At 35.5% G+C, this 21,131-nt stretch overlaps 1 protein-coding gene across 10 annotated transcripts in view; it reads right to left on the reverse strand.

Moving 5' to 3' along the window:
• Positions 1-21,131, reverse strand: part of STXBP5L (syntaxin binding protein 5L) — a 170,718-nt gene that overhangs the window by 102,178 nt on the left and 47,409 nt on the right. For all 10 annotated transcript variants that reach the window (XM_072357264.1, XM_072357295.1, XM_072357278.1 and 7 more), the window contains exons 3-4: positions 7,391-7,472; positions 5,330-5,430 (exon numbers count right to left, since the gene is read on the reverse strand). In XM_072357264.1, the coding sequence (XP_072213365.1) occupies positions 5,330-5,430; positions 7,391-7,472 (183 nt within the window). The remainder of the gene's footprint in view (positions 1-5,329; positions 5,431-7,390; positions 7,473-21,131) is intronic.

The following is a 21,131-nucleotide window of genomic DNA, read 5'->3' on the forward strand; positions in this document are numbered from 1 at the left end:
GCTTCTGCAGTTAGGAAAATCTCAACACTGTACATCTTCCTCCCATGAAGCAATTCAATAGGCAGTTTATGTATTATTCCCTGCCATTTAGATTTTCAAGTGCATAATAAATATTTTTCAAGCTTTTATCTGCAATCGACCTTAATTACAATTTCAAAAAACAGTTCTCGAACTGCTAAAGAAACTATTCAGTTTTTCTGTTTTCTTGAATAGGATACTGATCTGCAATAAAGTTTCTCTCTCACAGATTATCTCTCTCAAATTATCACTTAACCGTGATCAACTTCTACATTCTAATTTATTAAACTTCCTTCACCACTAAAATAAGCATAAAAATAACAGAAGTAGATATGAGTTGTGGCATGAATTGCTTCTGGAATTTTGCCTAAGTAACTCTTATGATGAGAGTAACATAAGGATAATTGTGTGATCAAACAAATAGACCAATTATGGTCATTACAAGTTTTTTTCCCATGATGAGGTGGGAGGAAGCGTCATAATGGTGGTAACATGTTGTCATAAGACTGGAAAAGACTAGAGACTCGTAGAATATCTTCAATGTCAGTACCTACTTCTGTCTGCTAGAGCAGATTCTGTAGCTACTACCTCATTCTAACAATACACTGAACTATATTCCAAATAAGGGGTACATATATACAAAGAGTATGATCCCTCATAGGAATACAGGAACATCCTGATGATCTCCTGCATCATACACTTATCTTAAGAACTCATTATAATAAGTATAAAAATAGTAGAAAGGTTATATTATGATGCGTGGGATTGTTAAAACATGTCAAAGAGGCCAGATTCTCCTAAACTGGACATGCCAAACAAAAGCTTGTAGACAATATTGCTTACTGATAGCACTTAGCAATATTCTTTCAGAAGTGACAAGCACTAAAGCAGGACCAGACCATGGTCATTTTGTAAAAACTTCTTCAAGATGAGGAAGCAAATGCCAATCAACACCATGGCTTTTTTCGTGTTCCTCATTTTTTTTCCTATCCTCATCCCAAGAAAGTATAAATCCTGTCTACCTTTTTACACTGAGAGACAATTTGAGGCTTTCCCAAATGCTTGTATGGTGAAATATTGCTTTCTATTTGAGTTTTGTCATTCTTTTAAACAGCCAAATGCAGCAGCACGTCATGTAATTAGAATTTTTTGTGTAATTAGAATGCTTGTGTTATAGAGTGGCTGTGGAACTTCACTGAACCTATTAACTGTTATCATGTTTGATGACAGACCTCTGATTAATTTGCAGTTACAGAATATTAACCAGGAAGCTCTCCTATAAGAGGAATTCAATTCCTTGAACTGTTGAGGACACACAATCTAAGTCCCTAACACACAAGTAAATAGATTTGCGTAGTACAGGGACTGCACAGCCCATCATCACTATTAATTCAGTAGCCTCCCACTGTCCTTTTGATGAGGCAAATAACACGGGATACAAAACCCTGAAAAGGTACAGCAAGACTCCAGCTGCTCTCAGAAAAGAATACAGACCAACAAAAAAGAAAGGTCACCTGATTCAAAGATATCTCTACCTTTTCTCTTTGATTCCAAGCACTGCAGTAATATCCTTTATCACCTTGTTCAAACACTGTAAAATCTCAGATGAGGGGGTCAGGATTCTAAATAGCAGTAAGTTAAAGCTGCCAGAGCAATTGCTCTGTGTCATCCACTTAAAAGGCTCCTCTTCCTCTGTGCCAGCATATGCTTAACACGTAGTAAAATATTACAGGCCACAGCCCCAAAGCCAGTTACACAGACTTCTGGTGACTTCCCTTTAGAAAGGCATTTAAGGTTCTTTTGCAGCATCGGTGCACAGTGTATGAAGATGGATTTAAAGATCCAGCAGAACATTTACAGTGTGTTCATGTACAATGAGTACAATGCGTCAGTGTACAAACTGACAGTGCTGTCAGCTCACTTGTAACATGTCAATCAGTGCTGGCTAAAATAGGAAAAGAAAGGAAGACTACCCCCGGTATCAGCCACAAGGTAATTCAGCTAGCTCAGCTTCAGAATAACAGGAGTTGAACCATGTTTGTAAGGGAAACTAACAAATGAAAGTCTATGTAATCTGAAATTTATACTTTAAAAAAATATATATATATATTTAAGAATATATATATATATATATGATAACTGAAATCTGGGTTGCACTAAGTACCCTATATTTTATATATATATATGAATATACATTATATTACACACATTATATATATATAAAATATTATATTATATATATGTGAACCGTATATTCTCAGCTATACTTGCTGAAGCTAGTCTGCTCTGACTCTTTAAAAAGAAGAAAGAAAAAAAGCCTACAACAGTTTTTGGTTGTTATAGCTCAATCCTAACGTTATCCATCAAGAGACTTACCTGTGCTTCCTATTTATGCACAGAATCACAAATTGTGTATTATCAATGATATGCTACTGTCATGCATGTTTTTGAGTAACAATTTTATCATTACAGTTACTGGAACGGGGCCAAGCACTGAAACATAGTGGCTATATTTATTTGAAGTTTCCCCATGCTTCATATTACCTTCTACCTACAGCAGGAGAAACACAACAACTTGTATTTTGATACAAGGCAAAAAAACATATCAAGTGCTAAAAAGTCCAGCAGATTACACTGTAGAACTAAAAAATATCAGCTCATTTATTGGGTTACTAACTTTAAACAAGAAAAAATACATAATTACTCTCTCATCAGTATTGTTCAGAATTCAGTATGAATCTCAACTCCTGTTAGCCTCCCCTGCAAAACTAGAGGAAAGGATGAGAAGAAGAAAAATAAAAGTATCTGTTCCAACAGCAAAGAACACACATTTTTCTGAGACAGATCTCTGAATCTCCTGAAGAAAATCAATTTTGATCTTTCTGCTTTGTCAGTCTCCCAAATTCCCCTTACATCTATTCTGATGGAAATTTCTTATAGCTAACAGCCATTACTTGCTGTTTCTCTGAGTATCATGTAATTCATATCTTCTGTACTCTAATAAAAATATATATATATACCTCCAGAAAAAAAAAAAAAAAAAAACATGGGAGCTCTCTTAATCTGAACTCCATTAGAAATATATATAGTGAAATGCTAAAAATTAATGAGTTAATGATGGTTTTGATATTACGTTTTATATACATATATATACTTGCCTAGAGGATTGTGCCGAATTTACATGGAAAACATGTAATCAAGTATAGAAAGTTGAAAATACAAGATAGGTTATGTAAAATTTACTTACATCTATGTTAAAAGAAAACGGAATAAAACTGAAGAAATTTCACTCTGGAACCAAGTGCCTGAACACAGAAAACTAAAAAATTATAGCAGTGTTACAGAGCCCTCAGAAGCAAAGAGCTGTCCACAAAAGAATGTCTTCATACTTGTTGAAAGTTCTACTGTAATTTAATACTGGACTTACTTATTTGACACTATGATATAGCTGTTTATCAGGATATTTGCCTCGGAGTTTTAACATGCTAATATCGTGATTTAAATGGCAGAGATTGTACCAGTAATTTAACATATGATTAGAAGAACTCATAAGTATACATTTAATCACAACTTACTACATTTTGGCAAAAGGAAATGTAACAAGCTATGCATTTGTTACAAATAGCTAAACCTCAGCTCCAAAATTCCATTATACAATATTTAGTTTCATTCAAATTTTTCCAGCATTCCAAATAACTTGCTTCCAAATATTCTGCCCAGTGTTTTAGGCTGTCAGAAGCAAAAGAAAGTTTAGATGAATATAAATAGGAGCGTTTTGCTCCTAGCACAGCCCAAATATGTGTCTTTGTTTCATCAAAAAAAATTCTGATACAATTATGATCATGCTCATCTAAGAAATGGCAGGCGAACAGGTGAATAGACACTGCATTCTTCTAAATACTGATACCTTAGGTTGTATGAAAGATTGCTGGCTGGAAGAACCAGACCATGGTATACTAGAATACAGTATTTAGACTTATCAAAATTGTAAATGAATCATGTTCTTGGTGAGAATAGAAAGATTGGAATATTTCAACATAAGTAAGATGATAACCATCATTTTTCCTCATCCTCTCTCATCCAGTTCCAAACCACTTGTTATACTTCTGTTTATGCTTATGAACTGTTTGGAATCAGGATACTGCGTTTTCTTTCTTACCACTAAATAAATAAGTTAATTGATTAATCAATTTCAGACAAAACAAATATATAATTACATTAATTCAATGACAATGTGATATATACCGGAATTTAAAAAAAACAATAAATAAAAAGTCTGTCTCAGATTTGTTCCAGCTAAAGCTTTGATGAGACTGTTTCTTCACAGTATTGGTAACGCACTGATATCATTTACCACTGCACAAGCAAATATGTAAATACCTAAAAGAGAAGCTGCAGTATCTGAAGAAACACTGAATGCGTATATTGAGAGAACTGCAGTGTCACTTAAACTTCCATTCAAAACATATAATGCACAATGGCTATGTTTTCAAACTCAAAAACAAACTGATCCCAAAGATGAAGAATGGAATAACAGCCCCCCCCACTCAAAAAAACCCAACACCCTGCTACATTTATCCAATGAACTACATTTTTCTGAATAGTAACTGAATTTCCTTACAGAAATGCATAATTTTTTTCTTAATATTATTACAAATATGGCACTCTATCTCCATAATACTGTAGCAAGTTTTAATCTGTATTTAGTCACTCAAGTAAAGTACTCAGCTTCTGTTTGTCTGAGTTTGAAAATAACAATCACTCATTTAATCTATTTTCAGCAAAGTTTTTACAGTTTGGTACTGATAAAGCAAAATGTAGAAAAGGAGATTCTGATTCACTTGACAGTTACGTATTTTCACAAATTCACAATGGATTCCTGCTAAAATTATGGTATTTTATAAAATAAAACACTTTAGGGTAGAGGAAAAAAAATGTCTGTGTTAAAGACAGTTGAGGTACTCTGCCTAGTAGAGAATAGGTTAGCCTCAAAGGACCACAGTGCTTTGTGTCTGGTCTTCAAATGCAGCAACCATACCACTGCTCACACCAGTTCATGTAAATAGAAGGTCAAATGAAAAAACATCCAACAGAAGAATAGCTACACTTCGTCTAGTTCTGAGAAGGCTCTAGAAAGAAACCAAAGTTTTTGTTCTATGGAAACAGGGTTCAAACAACAGAAGAAAAAAAACTTGAAGACAAAATTAAATCCTCCTTTGGAAAGACAGACTATCAAATGTATTATGAAAAATCTGGAAAATAAGCATGTTACTCTTTAAATGATGTTTTTATTTTTCTTATATAGTCTTACCGTTCTCTGTTAAATTTCAGAGAATGTAGGATGGCTGGTCGTTTCTGTCTGAGATTCCACAAATGAAGCGTATCATCTGCACATGCACTGACCAAAGCACCCTAGAGCAGACACAAAATACAGCACGTCACTCTTCTGTGAGTTCTGTCTTATTCTCAATTCATCCTCACTGTTAAAACGATCTCCCCATAGAAAACAGTACAATTTATGAGAAATGCTTGCTTCCTTCTATAAGCATATATTCAGACCAATTTGAATAAATCTAATACTAATACATACTTTACATTATTATGAGATCAGTTAAATTAAAACTCCATCAATTTAAAATGCAAATTAACGGTTTTAACCAAAGCTATACATGCAAACTCCCACAAATTTCCACACAAGCTTAGAGATTAATGAAAAGAAGGACAGCCAGTACTTATTTTAAAAGGTGATTATAAATGGTATGACTAAAGGAAAAAGGGACACACAAACAACAGAGCCAAGCACAATACAGAAGCTATATGAGGACAATATGAAATTCACCACTGGCACTGTGAAAAGATGCAGGTAAGAGAACATAGGGACGGGTAGCAAAAGGACAGGACAAAAGAGATGTAGACAAAAGGATGGTGTCTTTGCTACAGATCAAAAATACTCTGAAGTTTGGTTCTGCTGATCCCCAAGAACCATACCATAGAGCAGCAATGGCATGTGAAAATGACTGTTGAGGAAGGTATCTCTGCTGCATCAGTGGGGTTACTATAGTTACGTGTCAAATCAGGCCTGATAGAAAGGCTCAATCCCTACATGCTCCTATAGCATAAAGGAACTGGATGTTGCCCAAACAGAAGACAATGCTTTACCTTGGCAAAGGTGGAGGATATGACTGAACAATCAGTTAATACCAACTATGATGGTCTGATAAGATAGACTGAAAGTTCTCTTCTTGTATCTCAAGATTTCCTTCCTAATCCTAGCAACTGTTTTTTCAGTGCTGACATATGCAAATGCAACTTACTAAAGTAAGACTTCTCTAATACAATATAATCCATGCTTTAACTGTCATCTCCCAAAGAGTTTGGATCAATGACAGAGATAGAATCTCCACCACACAACTCCAAATAATCTTACATATTACAGTTTTTGCTGGTCAAAAAGGACCACTTCATTCAAATCTTGGCTCCTTTATTTCCAACACTTTTCCAACCCTTTTATAAAGAATTATTAGTGAAGTTTCAGTCTCCATTCATTACCTTCACTGGTACAGGCACTTTTCCAAACAAGCTCACAACAAAACACTACTTCAGAGATTAAAAAAAAATAAACCAACAAAACATCAAAAGCCAGGCCCGTTAATCGAGAAGCTCTGATAGCTTCGAGGATTTGAGATTGTCAAAAGTGTTTTCCTACAGTAGGGAAGAAAACTAATGCAAACTGAACTAAAACAATCTTATGATTTTATTCAAGTTATGAGATTTTGAAAACAATCTGCTGAGTAGATTTATAGGCTCAGCAAAGTTTTCTTGTGCATTACTATCTCCAGAGACTGCCTGCATTGAGCAAGTTATAATCTCATGCTGTTTCTTTACATCATCTGAACTTGATTTTGACAAACCACGTAGAAGGGCTAAGCATGCTCACTTGATTGATGATCCCTGCTGTTGCTCTTTTTTACTGCAAATAGTTGCATATCCACAACTATTGAGCTTTTAGATAATTAACATCAATATTTTTCCACAGAAAAATAGTAAGTCACTTATTAACTGCTATTTGAAACAGAGCTGTGTAGCACATTCAGTAATTGAATGGATTTCACATCTATCTGTAAACATTCATGTATTGACTGCCTTTTGTTCAGTATTTTATAGGGATGTAAATAAACATTATAGTTTTCCTGGCATGCAGTCACAAGAATAGCCTTCTAAAAGTCTGCATGATGAACATCCTCTGGATGTATGCCACTTACTTGTTGGCACAATTTGTCAATGGGATAAAATCGTATAACTCAATTACAATACACCAATTGCCTTAATCAACTAAACATATAGAGAAGAATCCAAGTAAATATATGCTTACCTCATTGATTAAGAACTGGAGCTGTAGGACTGCAGCACCGCTTTCATGCTGGCAGTAGCAATCAACACCAGGCCTACCCAATCTGTTGTCATCAAAGTCAAGGATTCTAACGTTTCTGTTATCACCAAAAGACAGAAGAAAAAAAACAAAAACAAAAAAACCCTATCAATTAATTTCTAATTAACCTTTAATTAACCTCAATTCATTTTGCTTTCTATAAAATGAAAGAATTCAAGCTGACTTCCCACTGCTCTAATTAAAGCATCAACACCATCAGTCAGAAACATGTGCAACTGTGAGTGATTGGTTGTTGCCTGCTCTTTTTCCTCTGAGAAAAAACAAAAAGCACAAATTACAAAAATTCAGCAGGGTGCCTCTTCAGTTTCTAGAACACCTCACTGGTTCATACAGCACATGAATGTATCAATTTTTTGTATTTATGAAAACATTATTTAGTTAATAATTCAGGACTATGGTCATTGCAGTTCTGTTGCAGGCTTTCTTTTTTTTTTTTCAACCTGAGAAAAGGGTTTTTACAATTAGTGATTTCACACTTACATAAAAAGCTCACGTTCAACTAACTATTGCTCTGTCTCATCAACACAGCATAATGCAGCGCTACACAGACATAACCAAGTCTAGCTTAGCACTAAATTGCCTAGACCAATCCTTAGACCAAGTGAAATCACCGTGGCAACTTAACTGGGTTACTCCGAATTAACACTGATATATTGCTTTGCAGAAACATCTTGCTGCTCAGATATATCACAAATGTAGTTTTCTTTCTGTTCTTTTTGAATCTTCTGTGCACTAAATTAATATCTCCCCAAGTTAGATTATAGCATTTCCAGTCAGAGTCATAGAGGTCAGTGATAAACTGACGTTCCAGAAAATCACCAAACAGTAAGTAAAACAAAAGAGGAATATGAAATATGATATTATTAACAATATTGTTGCATGAAAAAGGTGCTTTGGCAGGGGAGTTGGACTTGATGATCTCTAGAGGTCCCTTCCAACCCCTACAATTCTGTGATTCTGTGAAACACCTCCATATACATTCATGACAGCAAGCATTATGAAATAAATAGAAAAAGAGATTTTACAAGATAAGGCTTATCTTCTTGTATATCACCAGATCATAAAATCTGGCACAAAAATGCCAATGATCTACCAGTATTGAAGGCAGAGGTCAGAAAAAGTGAAAGGATTTGGAGTAGACTACTCTGAAATAGGTGCAAAGAAGTAAACTCTATAGATTAGTAAAATTGAGAGGTTAAAACTTTAAAGTATCAACTAATTCTTTTTTCAGTTGTTATAGAAGCATTTTAATTGGAGACATCTGACCTGGAGAGACTTGAGTTCTACTCTGCATCTTCCCAAATGGTCTACTAGATAACTGTAGGGAAAAGAACATATGAGGGCTGCTGTAAAGGAATACCTCATATTTTATTACATCGGCCTCACAGAATCAGAGGTATTGGTAGTACAGAAGCTGAGATTGAACCTCCTTGACAACATTCCACTACCCTTTGTTGCCATGTGTCAGATGGCAGCAGAGAGGCAGTCTGACAAAATGGTGACTGACACAGAAGTGTATATGAAGCAAAGCTTTGTCACAGAACCCCTCCATGTGGAAAAATGGCACCCACTGACATTCATCAATGCTTGCCGAATGCTTATGAAGGCAGTAGGTGGTGCATTTCAGCAGTGGTGACAGCAACAGCAGGGCACCTCCACTGGAGTAGATTTTTATGAGCACAGCCCGCAGGCTTTTATTCATCGTGGAGAAAATGCATAACTAACTGTGGTGACTGTGTTGAAAAAGAGTATCTTGTAGCTGAGAATTTGATCTATCAAGTAGTATGATTGGGGTCTTTGGATCTGTTGTAATTTCCATGGACAGTAAGAATAGAGAAAAAACTAAGTTGCTCTATATGCCACTTATTTTCAAACTGCAGTCCTGAACAAAGTCACAACCATTAAAAGAGCATGAAGCAGCATATCTTTTAAACAACCTATTTTAAATGAGCAATAAAGATATAGGGTAGTATTTTATACATTCTAAAGGTTGGTAGTAATTCCTCCATCCATTTTTAATTACTTCTCTGTAGTACTCATTTTTTATACTCTCTGTAATGGAAAAGGAATTAATACCAATGCCAAAACAAACCAACCAACAGACCAATCATTCAAAAAAGAGAACAAACATCTCCTTTGTGGATTTCAAACTGAGTGGAAATTTTCATCCAATGGGATGAAATGGGATGATCTAGGTGATTTTTAAGCCTCTTCCAGCTCAAACTTCTGCATCATTCTATGACTTTAACTTAAGCATTATATGCAGTATAAATCTATGACAGTAGCTGATGATTGTCCTTAATGAAAATTATGCTGGTATTGCCCTGATTAAGAAGCTATCAACCTTCAGCATCAGTATCATGCTAAATAAGCTTTCTGGGAAACATTCTAACAAAATCAATTATTTCATTCAACATATCCCAAAACAAACAAAGCACTCTCCAGTAATTCACATCTATTTGCCTAAGTGTTCATCCTGAAATACTTCACAAATTACTAAAATGAGAGAGAAATTATGCCGTCTGCTTCAGTCTGGCCAATTGCCCTGAAGTAAGGACTGATGCTTACTTAAATAGAAGCATTATCAGTGACTGATGGTGGTTTTCAAACATTCTGGGAGCTGCATTGAGATCCTTCCAGCAGAAGGAGCTGAAGAGATATTATGATTTGGCACATGTTCTTGGCACTTCGTCTTTTCTTCTGCAAACTTTATGCTTTGCTGCCAAGCATGGAGGAATAAACTGTACCTCAATGAAGTTTTTCATACCAGTGTACTCTACCAGGGCATAGAGAAGGAATAGTAACAATGAAGGCTTTGGACTGAATTTATTCTTTTATTTTTCCTTTTTACTAAACAATGACTTAGCTAACAGAGAGAGTGTAATATTTCTGAAAATACTGAAAAAGACTCATTCTGATAGATTTGAATACCTTAAAGTAGACACCGTGATTTTCAAGGATAAAAACCAGTCACTGACTATTCTCCCTTATCAGTATATTGGATCTCTCAGGGTCCTCTACAGACATGCCAGATTTATAGTAATAAAAGGGAAAAAGATTTAACCTGTCTGAATCTGTTGAGACTCACAGTGAAACAAGTACAACCAGAATCACAAGCATCAAGCATGACAGTAGTAACACTGTAACATTTAATCCTAGGTCCTGAATTTGTTAAACAGGGTATTTTGTGCTGTATTTTTTGCTTGTATGCAACAGTTTTTCATAGGATATTTCAACATACGATTTATGTCATAAGCACCACATATGAACTCCCTATAACTATGCTGTTTACATTGCTTCAGGTTTCTCCTGTAGCTATACAAAGAAGAGAAGCTGCAAGAGTCATCTAAACCTTTTTCCTCAGCAGTCAAGAGTTTCAGTTTGAAGTGTGAAAATGGCCCTTAATAATAACAAAAGACCCAACACATTCTCCTAGCCTTTAATATTCTTACCTGCTCCCTCAGATAAGGGAGTGCAGCTGTGGGGTGCAGCAGAAGTAGCACTGCTGCTTGAAGGATGTCCTGTCATCTGATCTGCACTGACTAGAACATGCTTGAGTTCCTACTCAATATGCAGCACTAAGAGCAGATGCTTGTGGGCTGGTGATACACCATTACATAAACCAACTGCAAAAGTGGTTTAGCGTGTTATTTGAATATAGGACAGCATTTTCTTGCAGAAGACCTGCTGCTGACTTGAGTGATTTGAGTGGTTGATCAGTTTAAAAAGCCACAAAGTATTCAACTAAATAGCTAGCAAATAAAATACTGACATGATTCAATCCCATCACTAGCTAGCTAAAGGCTAGTTAGTTGTATCTGTCAAAATACAAAATAATGAAAGGTTTTGTCAAAAGATAACAACTATGAAGACATAATCTTGCCTTAACATCAAAGTTTATCATCTAGATTTGCAGCTCCGGACATAGTCGTATGCAGTTCCTGGAATATTTAGTTTTACTGTTCCTTCCTAGAATCCCTTTATATCTCACATACACTTACTCTCAGTATACTAATGATAGAGCATGTTCTGGTAAAAATAAATGCCACAGTCCAATATTCCTATAGTTCAAATGGGCTTACACAGATATATTTTTTTTCTTTCTAAAAGATACTGAATCTTCCTTTACACATTTCAAACAGCAGAGAATCCATGATTTCTCAAGTGCATTGCTTCAGTCTTCAGTTATCCTCACTATGAAGAACGTCATGCTATATGTAGAATCAATACATGTAGATTCAGTTTCAAGCTTTTGGATCACATTATGCCTTTCAATGCTAAATTAAATAACTTTCTATTAGCAGAAGTTTCCTGCTGTAGGTGCTTTGAAACAGTGATCAGGCTATATATTATCCATCTCCTTCATAAACACAAACACAAAACTCTAGGCTACATTAGTATCATGTCACACAGTAGTTGTTCTGATCTTTTGTTTTTCCCTTCATAAATGCTTCATAACTTTTGTAATCTACTTTAAGGTATGGAACACAGAGCCACACACAATCTTGGCAATGTCTGTTTTCATACAATACAAAGCATAAAGCATCTCATTATTTCTTTCAATTTTTTTTTTTTTTTTTTTTTTTTTTTTTTTTTAAATGGACCTCTGTGTGACAACTCGTAATTAATTACCTTAGCAAGCTGGGCAATCATACTTTTATGGTTTTTAAGTATTATAAATTGCTTTATAAAAAATACTGTTCCCCTCACAACCCTCATGCTATTAACCACGTGTAATTGAGCTCAGTGAGTTTCTTAGAAATGACCTGAAACCCAATCACAGCCATATGACCTTCTGTGTGCTGTGGATTCACCGCAAAATGCGTAATCAAACAATAACTCTCAGTGTTGCCTTTCTCTTGTTTTAAATATAGAAGTATTCAGTTTTACAGTGAGATTCATTATGTCTTGAGTTCATCCAGCTGTTCAAATAAAGAGCTGCTTTTTCTTTCCTCTGCAAAGAAAAGGTGAATTATCTGCTATGATTGGTTGCTCTCTAGCACCATTGAATGCAGTGTGCTTTATAAATACAAACGTTTGGGCACCCAATAAGCATGAGCTTTTGGTCTAAAATTACCTCTGCCTTGCTTATTTTTCTTGACATAGATTTCTCCATTCATGCATACGAATTACAGCAATCACAGGAACAGCAGAACATCAGTTATGATATATCAAGGTTAAAGATTTGAAACTTTGGTTTCTTCTGGGTTAAAAGACTTACAGATAGACAGTATTTAATGGCAGTTGGATGGCTGGATGAATTCTACAAAAAAAAATCAGTGACCATTAGTACAAGTTGGATACAAATTGACATCAACACTTCTCATTTTTTCCTGATTCCAATGAATGTAGGGGCTGTTTTAGTTCTCAAAATACCTGCGGTTGTGAAAAGCATTACCAACACTCATAAGACTATATGTTTTGTAAGACTATGTCAAAATATCTTTGATACTTTAGAAACCACCAGTTCCAAAAATGAAAAACAGATACAATCACTATGTGATTGATCTCAACCAATCCTAAACCTCGAAAAGCAAACTGTGAAAAACAGATATCCTGAGGCAATGACTTCAGCAACATTTTGCAAATAGCACGAAGGGGAATGATTTCATACAAGCTATTTGCGTGAAATCAGCTAGCCCTAAATTCTTCTCCAAAAAGGAGCCATTTAGCTGCTAGCCCATAAAAGCCCTATGTTGCTAGGCAGCCACTTTGAAAGCTCAATATTTTGAGGTTGTACTTCTTGTGGCAGTAACAAAATTCTATTAAGTAAGAGTTTGCATTTGCAGGAGGCTTCCTTTGCTTTTCCAGGAAGCTTGCTAACGCAGATAAAAACATAAAAACCAGTTCATTTATTATACTCACAAGTGCTGTTGTTTATGAAAAATCTGTAAAGCTGGTTTATAATCACTTCTGGTTGAAAGCTACAGAGTGAATGAACACACTGGAAAAGATTAACTCTGGACCTAACACATGCTGAAGGTTGTGGAAACCTAAACTGAACTACAAGTGAGAAGCCCGTGTATTTTGGAACATCCTAAAGACAGTAAATCACTTTAACATAACTAAGTGCCTACACAACACCATAAAGAGACACAGATGAAAAAGAAAAATGGTATTAAAACTGAATTTTATCCCACTTTTTGCTTTTTAGAGGGCTCTGTAAAATATACAATCCACTGGCCATCTATATGCACAGATGGAAGCCTAACATTATCTGAAAACAGAAAGCAGACAGCTTTAATTTAGCCATTTTTTCTATTTCCACAGCCTTCAGATATTAACATTTAACACAGTATTTGCTACATATACATATCTGTATACTCAGCACATAACACCACACATGCGGATTAGAGTATATACAGCTACTGATAAAAATAAATAAATAAATAAATACAGCTACCTACAACTATTTAATGCTGAAAAAATACTGAACTTAAAAGGTAAGCATGACCATTGTGTTAGTATTTGTTTGACCACATCCGTTGATGCCAGGCTGAGAGGAGGTTTTAGGAAGTTTTGTTAGTGTTCTTCAAGCAGAAAGTGGAAGGCTGTCTATATAAGTTCTACGTAGGGTTAATATAAATAAATTCTCATATTCATATATATCTCATATAAAGAACTCTCACATCTCCTTGCAGCGCAGGCTTCTTTAAGTGGTTGCTGAATTTTTAGCATTTTGTAAGTGATCACCAAGTGCTGATTTTCCTCACAGCTGCCAGTTACAAAGAATAACTGGTAAGAACAGAAGATAAGATGAAAAGCGATCACCTAATAAGTCTTTCTAAAAAAGGTCAAAAGACCTGTCAAACTAAATGTCTCTAAAAATAGAGAGCCATTTTTCCAAATATTACTTCCTCCTGTAGTTGCTATGGGAAAGTTATATAACTAAAATAATCTATTAAACCTTAATCCATGGCCAAAATGTGCTTGAGAACACACATGGCACTTTCTCTCTTAAGCTGAGACAGCAATTAGCCATTACTGGAAATCTTTGAAACAAGATTGAATATTAGCCCCAAGCCCACTGGACTTCAAACATGGCCACTTTGTTGGAGATGAAAACATGATGCTTAATTCTTAGCTAATACAGATATAGGGAAGAAAATCTTATTTGTCCAGCATTTTTGGGATAATTAGAGATTGTCCTGTTTACTTCTGACCAGTTATTCATGTCAGGTACTTCACACAATCACTTTACTGTACATCATTAGCAACTAAGGAGTTCAAGGATTTTTTAGGATGAGCTCTTCTGTCCACACTTAATATACTGCTGTTTACCTCCCAGTTTGATCTAAGTATAGCTATTGAAATGGGCCATCTTTGTGCTCTCAAGCATCAGTCCTGTAGTAAGAATGCCTATTTTTTTTTACTTTTACCAGGTGATAAGATCCCCCCCCCCTTGCAAGAATAAGGAAGTTCTTTAAGCACAAAGTAAAGGCCGTCTATAATTAACCTGCTTTGTTTCAAGTTAGGTTCAGAATTGTTAAATACTGTATTCTGATTTACTGTAAGTACTCAACTTTATAAATCAAATTAAGTCAACATTCTGTAAGTTCTCCAGTTATACTGGAGAAAAGCAGTAAGAGATACAGTAAACATACAGCCCTAAGGCACTGAAGATAAAGGTGGACTGCTTGATGATACCCAGTGATGATTCATCTTCAGTCTTATTCAGTCATATGTCAGAAAAATTCCATGGACAACATCACACAAAACTTTTTAAACAGAGTTATATGCATAACAAGGTATACCCTTACAGAGATGTATCACAATCTCTCAGAAAAGAAGAAAAAAAATCACTAATACACAGGTGCTAATGTATTGAGAATGACAGCACCTGATCTTGACTCAGGCTTTTCAACTGTTAAGTGGTTTAGAGCTTAATTTGCTTGACTTTAACATTTTTGTTGCTCCAAGGAACGTGCTTTACAACATCAATAAGCAAGAAGAAACACTCACTTTAAGACTTTCATTCAGACGTTCTGGTATTCATCCAGCTAAAGAAAGATGCTGAGGTCACACACCACATTCTGCTTAGGCAGCGCAGAGTTGCCTAAATTATGAAATAATTTTGTAACTTAACAGGAAAGTGCTCACAGCTGGTTAGTCAGGATATCAGCAGTTCCACTAATTCATCACCTGCTTCAGTTTTATTATTATCTGTTAAGTACTAAATGATTCCAGGAGGTCCCTGGGTACAACACAAAAAATCCTCCATATTCAACGACTTATTAAAGGTGAGTTTTATGTGTTAAATCATGCAGTAATTCCATTCCTGCCCCTCAAAAAGAGATGAGGACCATTTCCAAACATTTCAGTTAACCTACATTACTGATTTGTAAAAATATTGAGTATTATTTTTGACATTTCATAACGGAGCATGTTTATCTAGAATTTCCTTCTTCAGAAGAGACATCTAAAACACCAAGGAACTCTTAATTGCTATCAGTATTGCCAAAAAAAAAACCAACCTGGCAACAAAGCTACTCGCGCCTGAATAAACTGAATAAATAGAATTCAAAAAAAGTTGTAATTTAAAAAAAATTATTTAGGGTTTGACAAAATTAAAATACAGACTGATTTTATTTTACATGCACTTCAGTGCTATTATATTATAAATGGACATGTCTTAAAAGGCATCTCAAACATCACAGTCAACTTTTTTTAAGGAAAGTTTTCAACAACCGATTTCATGGAAGAGGTATTTCTCTTCATCTTGTGCAAGATGAAGATCAAACATTTCCTATATTACACCACTTTTATAACCCTCCTGTCGGCCAAGTAACTATTCTATCAAATTTTGAATTAAAGTACATCACAGACAACAGTTAATCATTTCAGTTACATTAAATGCATAACTAGCAGCTGGTTAAGCTGTATTTTATGAAGTCCTTTTGGTGAAAACAGACATGAACTATGATTTCTCTACTTTAACAGAGCACTTTCTCTGAACTACATTTATGTTTGATACCAGCTGTATCGAGCATTTATGTTTGACGTGCATTAAAATTTACAAACACATTACTTAACATGGGTTTAAAATTAGTAAGGATTTGAAAGGAAAGTTGGTGAGTACTTGATAACTTCCAAAGAGCATTAGTGTTTGAAGAAAAAACTGTTTACTTCAGGAAATAGAGCAGACATAGCACATATTTTCTAAGATCCTGGATTTTCCATGCCATTTACTAAAAATCTGCACGTTTCAGTGAAGCAACACACTGTTACAGAACCTGCCATACAATATTAGTTTCATAATAACCCAATTCTAGATCTTGTTGGACAAAAATCAAGAGGCCCTGGCAATTCAAATTAAAAAGATTGAGATCTCTGCCTACTTCCAAGGTTTATACTTCATAGAATCTGAGAGAACCAAAACACTGCCACAGCTGAAGCACAGTTTTCATGCTGAGGATATGCTAGGTAACTGACAGTAATATGGTGCTTCTAATAATCCAAATCTCTCTCTACAGGATGAAGAGAGACAGTGGAGAATCTTGATGCTGGATTGCCATCAATCCAGCCTTGTTTTGTGACAGCTGTAATCTATGTCAAGATCTACAACTGTTGCCATCTACTTCAGATAGCTGCAGACACAGCATATCACAGTATGAACAGTTTTCTTCAGTGAGAGACAATTTTTACAGTCCAAATGGGATTCTAAAAGAAATCTATAATACACGTAAGAAACAGAGAAAAGCAATCCAGTGCAAAACAGGGAGTAATCCAACTTGACTGTGCATTCATACATAAACTATTTGACCTTCTTCCCATACTGACTTTCAGAAGTTTGAATCATCCACACTGAAGTTTTAGTATATAAACTGTAGGTAAAACTAGAAAGGATGAGCACTGGACTAGATGAAGTCTTTGGCTCTCTGCTAGCGTGAAAGTCAAAACATAAGTCTTCTTCAGGAGATTAAGCAAGGAGATGCACTGTTAACTTTCATTTTGTTAAACCAGAGCAATAATTACTGAATGAACATCAGACACAGATGCTGTATTCATTCCACACCATCCTACAGATATTCACAGTACAATCACATTATTTTAGTCCTCTATTGTTTTCAAGACTTGAAAGCAAACTAAAATATAAAGAGAACCACCGTACAGACACTCCTTCTGCATCTCTACATTCCTCATCTAGTTTTTGTCCTACCGAATTTACTAATCTAAACAGGAAAACAATGTTTTATTTTTTCCCATCACTGTTGTTTCAATTTCAGCATACACCCAGCATTTAGATTCATCTTCAAGTAGATGAAATGAACACATAAGATTTTTACAGAGCAAAGTCTAAGGGAAGAATGGTATTTATCTCCATTTGACTTCAATGAGTATAAGCACCACATTGCTTAGAAGGAAAACATCAAGGTGATTCTGAAAACGGACTGCCCACTGTCATGTTTCCTCTCCTTATGCTTCCCAAACTTCTTGATACAAGCAGAGGATTCTGAATACTTGAAGCTCAATAGTACATCAACATTATGAAAGTGTATATATATATATATATATATATATATATATATATATATATATAAAAAACATCATACATGTAATACATATTCATTAGAGAAGTCTCTGTGGATATGGACCCCAAAGTATTTGCTAAATCAGCTTAAAAAAGTGAATCAGGGACTGGAAAAAAATAAATCACTCAAGTACACATACAAACACATGGAGATGAAAAGAATGTGTAGCTTTTATTTGTTTGTTCGCTTGCTTGTTTTTGGGGGAGGGAACATGAAGATTGTAAGTAAAACAAAATATTGGTGTTTTCAATTGGAAGAAAATTGAGGTAATTTCTACTGGAATGTCACTGACACAACAAAGAACAATAAAAAAAATGCTGCAATATATATTTAAAAATGAAGGAATGACAATCAAACAAAAACATTATTTTCTGACATAAGAATGAGAAAAAATAGGAAAACAAAAGAAAAAAGAAAAGGAAAAATCCTAGTCCTCTTCAACACAGACTTTTCTCGTCTTGTAATTTTTGTACTATGGAAGAACTGAGAAGGAGAAGGTAAAGTGTTTTAAAGGTTATGTTTGTGCAGGGGAATGCCATTATCTGTATAGATAAAGAAGGAGCTATAAAAGAAGGTCTACTGAGAATCACAGAATCACCTGGCTTGGGAAGGTCCTCAAGGATCATGAAGCTCCAACCCCCCTGCCTGGCAGGGCCACCAAACTTCCACATTTTCTAGCTACCAACAATGCTTGGGTGTTTTTTTTTGTTTTTTTTTTTTTTTTTTTTGTTTGTTTGTTTGTTTGTTTTTGTCCAAATTTTCCTGTAGGTTTCTCTGAAATGTGAGAAATACTCATAGCCTAATATGTGATAGGTCACAGCTTTGATAAAGTTACATTGTTTGAACATTTTATATCAAGGCACTGAATCTGTAGCATGACAAATTGACCTCATTTAGAAATAAATGGAATGAGATGAAATGCCTCAGAAAGGGATGATGTCAAACTGACCGTGTCTGAATACAAATGTTTACTCTTACTGGGTCTGCACTCTTCTCTCTGCCAAAGACAGGCACCAGAGTTGAAACCGATAGGTGCCTACAACAGCTGCTTTCCTGCATGATAAGCTATGATTACACAGCATATTAATAGTCAACATCTGCACTTATTTTTCCACGTGAGTCTGAAAACCTCTGCTGTTGTACTCTATAGTGAAACATTTTCTCCTAAATTCTGATTTGCCAATGATAATAATTAGATATTAGATTAATTAATCAGATATTAATCTCTCGATTAGACATTTGCTACCCATCTTTCTTGTGGTTTGATTTTAATTTTGTTTTAAAATAATCAACACTAGAGGAGAAGCTGTAGCACTACCCTAAACATGTCACACAGACTCTGTCAAAAATAAGGTAACTCTAAATTTACCACATCAAAGCTTTTCCTGGGATGAAAATTTGCATTTCCCTGACTACAAAGTTACACTGCAAAATTCTGTGACCTGATAACAAAATAACGATACTTTTCTTAAGACATGCATGCCAAAGTAAATTTTAAATTCAGTTCACAAAGATATTTTCACTCTAATCTTCAGTGTTCATATTCATTGCACAATGATAATCCAACCAACTTACTGTTAATGGTACTGTAAAATCACAGTACCAAAAATGAACATAAAAAACCCACAATAATATATTTTTAAAAAAATATAAAATAACAGTTAAAATCTCTGAATTATTAATCTACCTAGTAACCCAAATATGTGCCAAAGATTACATACATTTATTTTGTAAATCAGTTAAATGTTAAAGTCCCAATATTAAAAGATAAGCTTACTGTAAACAATCGAAAAGGTTGACTACCAGATTTATCATAGTCATAAAATCTTAGAATGGCCTGGGTTGAAAAGGACCACAGTGATCATCCAGCTTCAACCCCGCTGCTATGTGCAGGGTCGCCAACCACCAGACCAGGCTGTCCAGAGCCACATCCAGCCTGGCCTTGAATGCTTCCAGGGATGGGGTGCCCACAACCTCTCTGGGCAACCTGGATGCCCCATCCTCTTCAGAAGGATTCACTTTTACAATATCAATTCACAGCTTGTTCCAATCAATTTACAAGTCAAGCTGTTCTCTTTTTCTGCATTTATGACAGTGAACACTTCTAATTTTCTTCCATTTCTACATATAATCTACCTGCCAAGTATAGCTACTACAGCAGTCATTTTGCTACATCTGGAAAGTACAAGGACTTCTGTTCATTAGAATCATAGAATAGTAGAATATCTCAAGTCAACAGAGAGCAGTGTTGTCCCTCATGATGCTCCCCATCATGAGTAAGATACAGGCCACGATGAGGTCTCCCTTCTATCTTCTCTTCTCTGGGCTGAACAAACCATGAGACCTCAGCTACTCCTCATACATCTTCCCCTTTGAACTCTTCACCATCTTTGCGTCTCTCTTTTGGACACCCTCTAAGAGTTCTCTACTGTAGTGCCCAAAACTGCACACAATACTCGAGGTGAGGCTGTACTAGCACAGTGCAGAGCCAGACATCCATTTCACTGAACTGGTTAGCAATGCTGCACTCAGCGCACCGCCAGGATACAGACAGCTTTCCTGTCTGCCTGGGCACACTGCTGACTCATGTTCAACTTGCTGTTGGCCAAGACCCCCAAATACCTTTCAGCAGAGCTGCTCTCCAATGTCTTATTCCCCAGACTGTATGTACAACCAAGGGTTGCCCCTTTTCAGGTGCTGAATCTGGCACTTGCTCTTGCTTAACTTCACATGGCTGGTTATTTCCCAGCTCTCTAATTTGTCTAGGCCTCTTTGCAAGGCTTCTGCACTCTCTATGGAGACAATAGCTCCTCCCATTTTAGTATCATCAGCAAACTCACTCAAAACACCTTATGGTCATTTATGAAAACATTAAAGAGTACTGGCACTAAAACGGAGCCCTGGGAAACCCCACTAGTGACTGGTCATCAGACTGATGTAACCCCATTTACTATAACCCTTTGGGTCCAGCCCATTAATCATTTACCCACTGCTGTTTGCTGGACATTTTAACCCTAAGGACATCATGAGAAACAACAGTTTTAATGAAATCCTAAAAGATGATGTTAACTGGTTTCCCTTGGTCAACAAGATGGGTGACCATAACAAAAAAGGAAACTGAGTTAGATAAA

Source organism: Excalfactoria chinensis, chromosome 1 (assembly GCF_039878825.1).
Source record: "Excalfactoria chinensis isolate bCotChi1 chromosome 1, bCotChi1.hap2, whole genome shotgun sequence".
NCBI lineage: Eukaryota > Metazoa > Chordata > Aves > Galliformes > Phasianidae > Excalfactoria > Excalfactoria chinensis.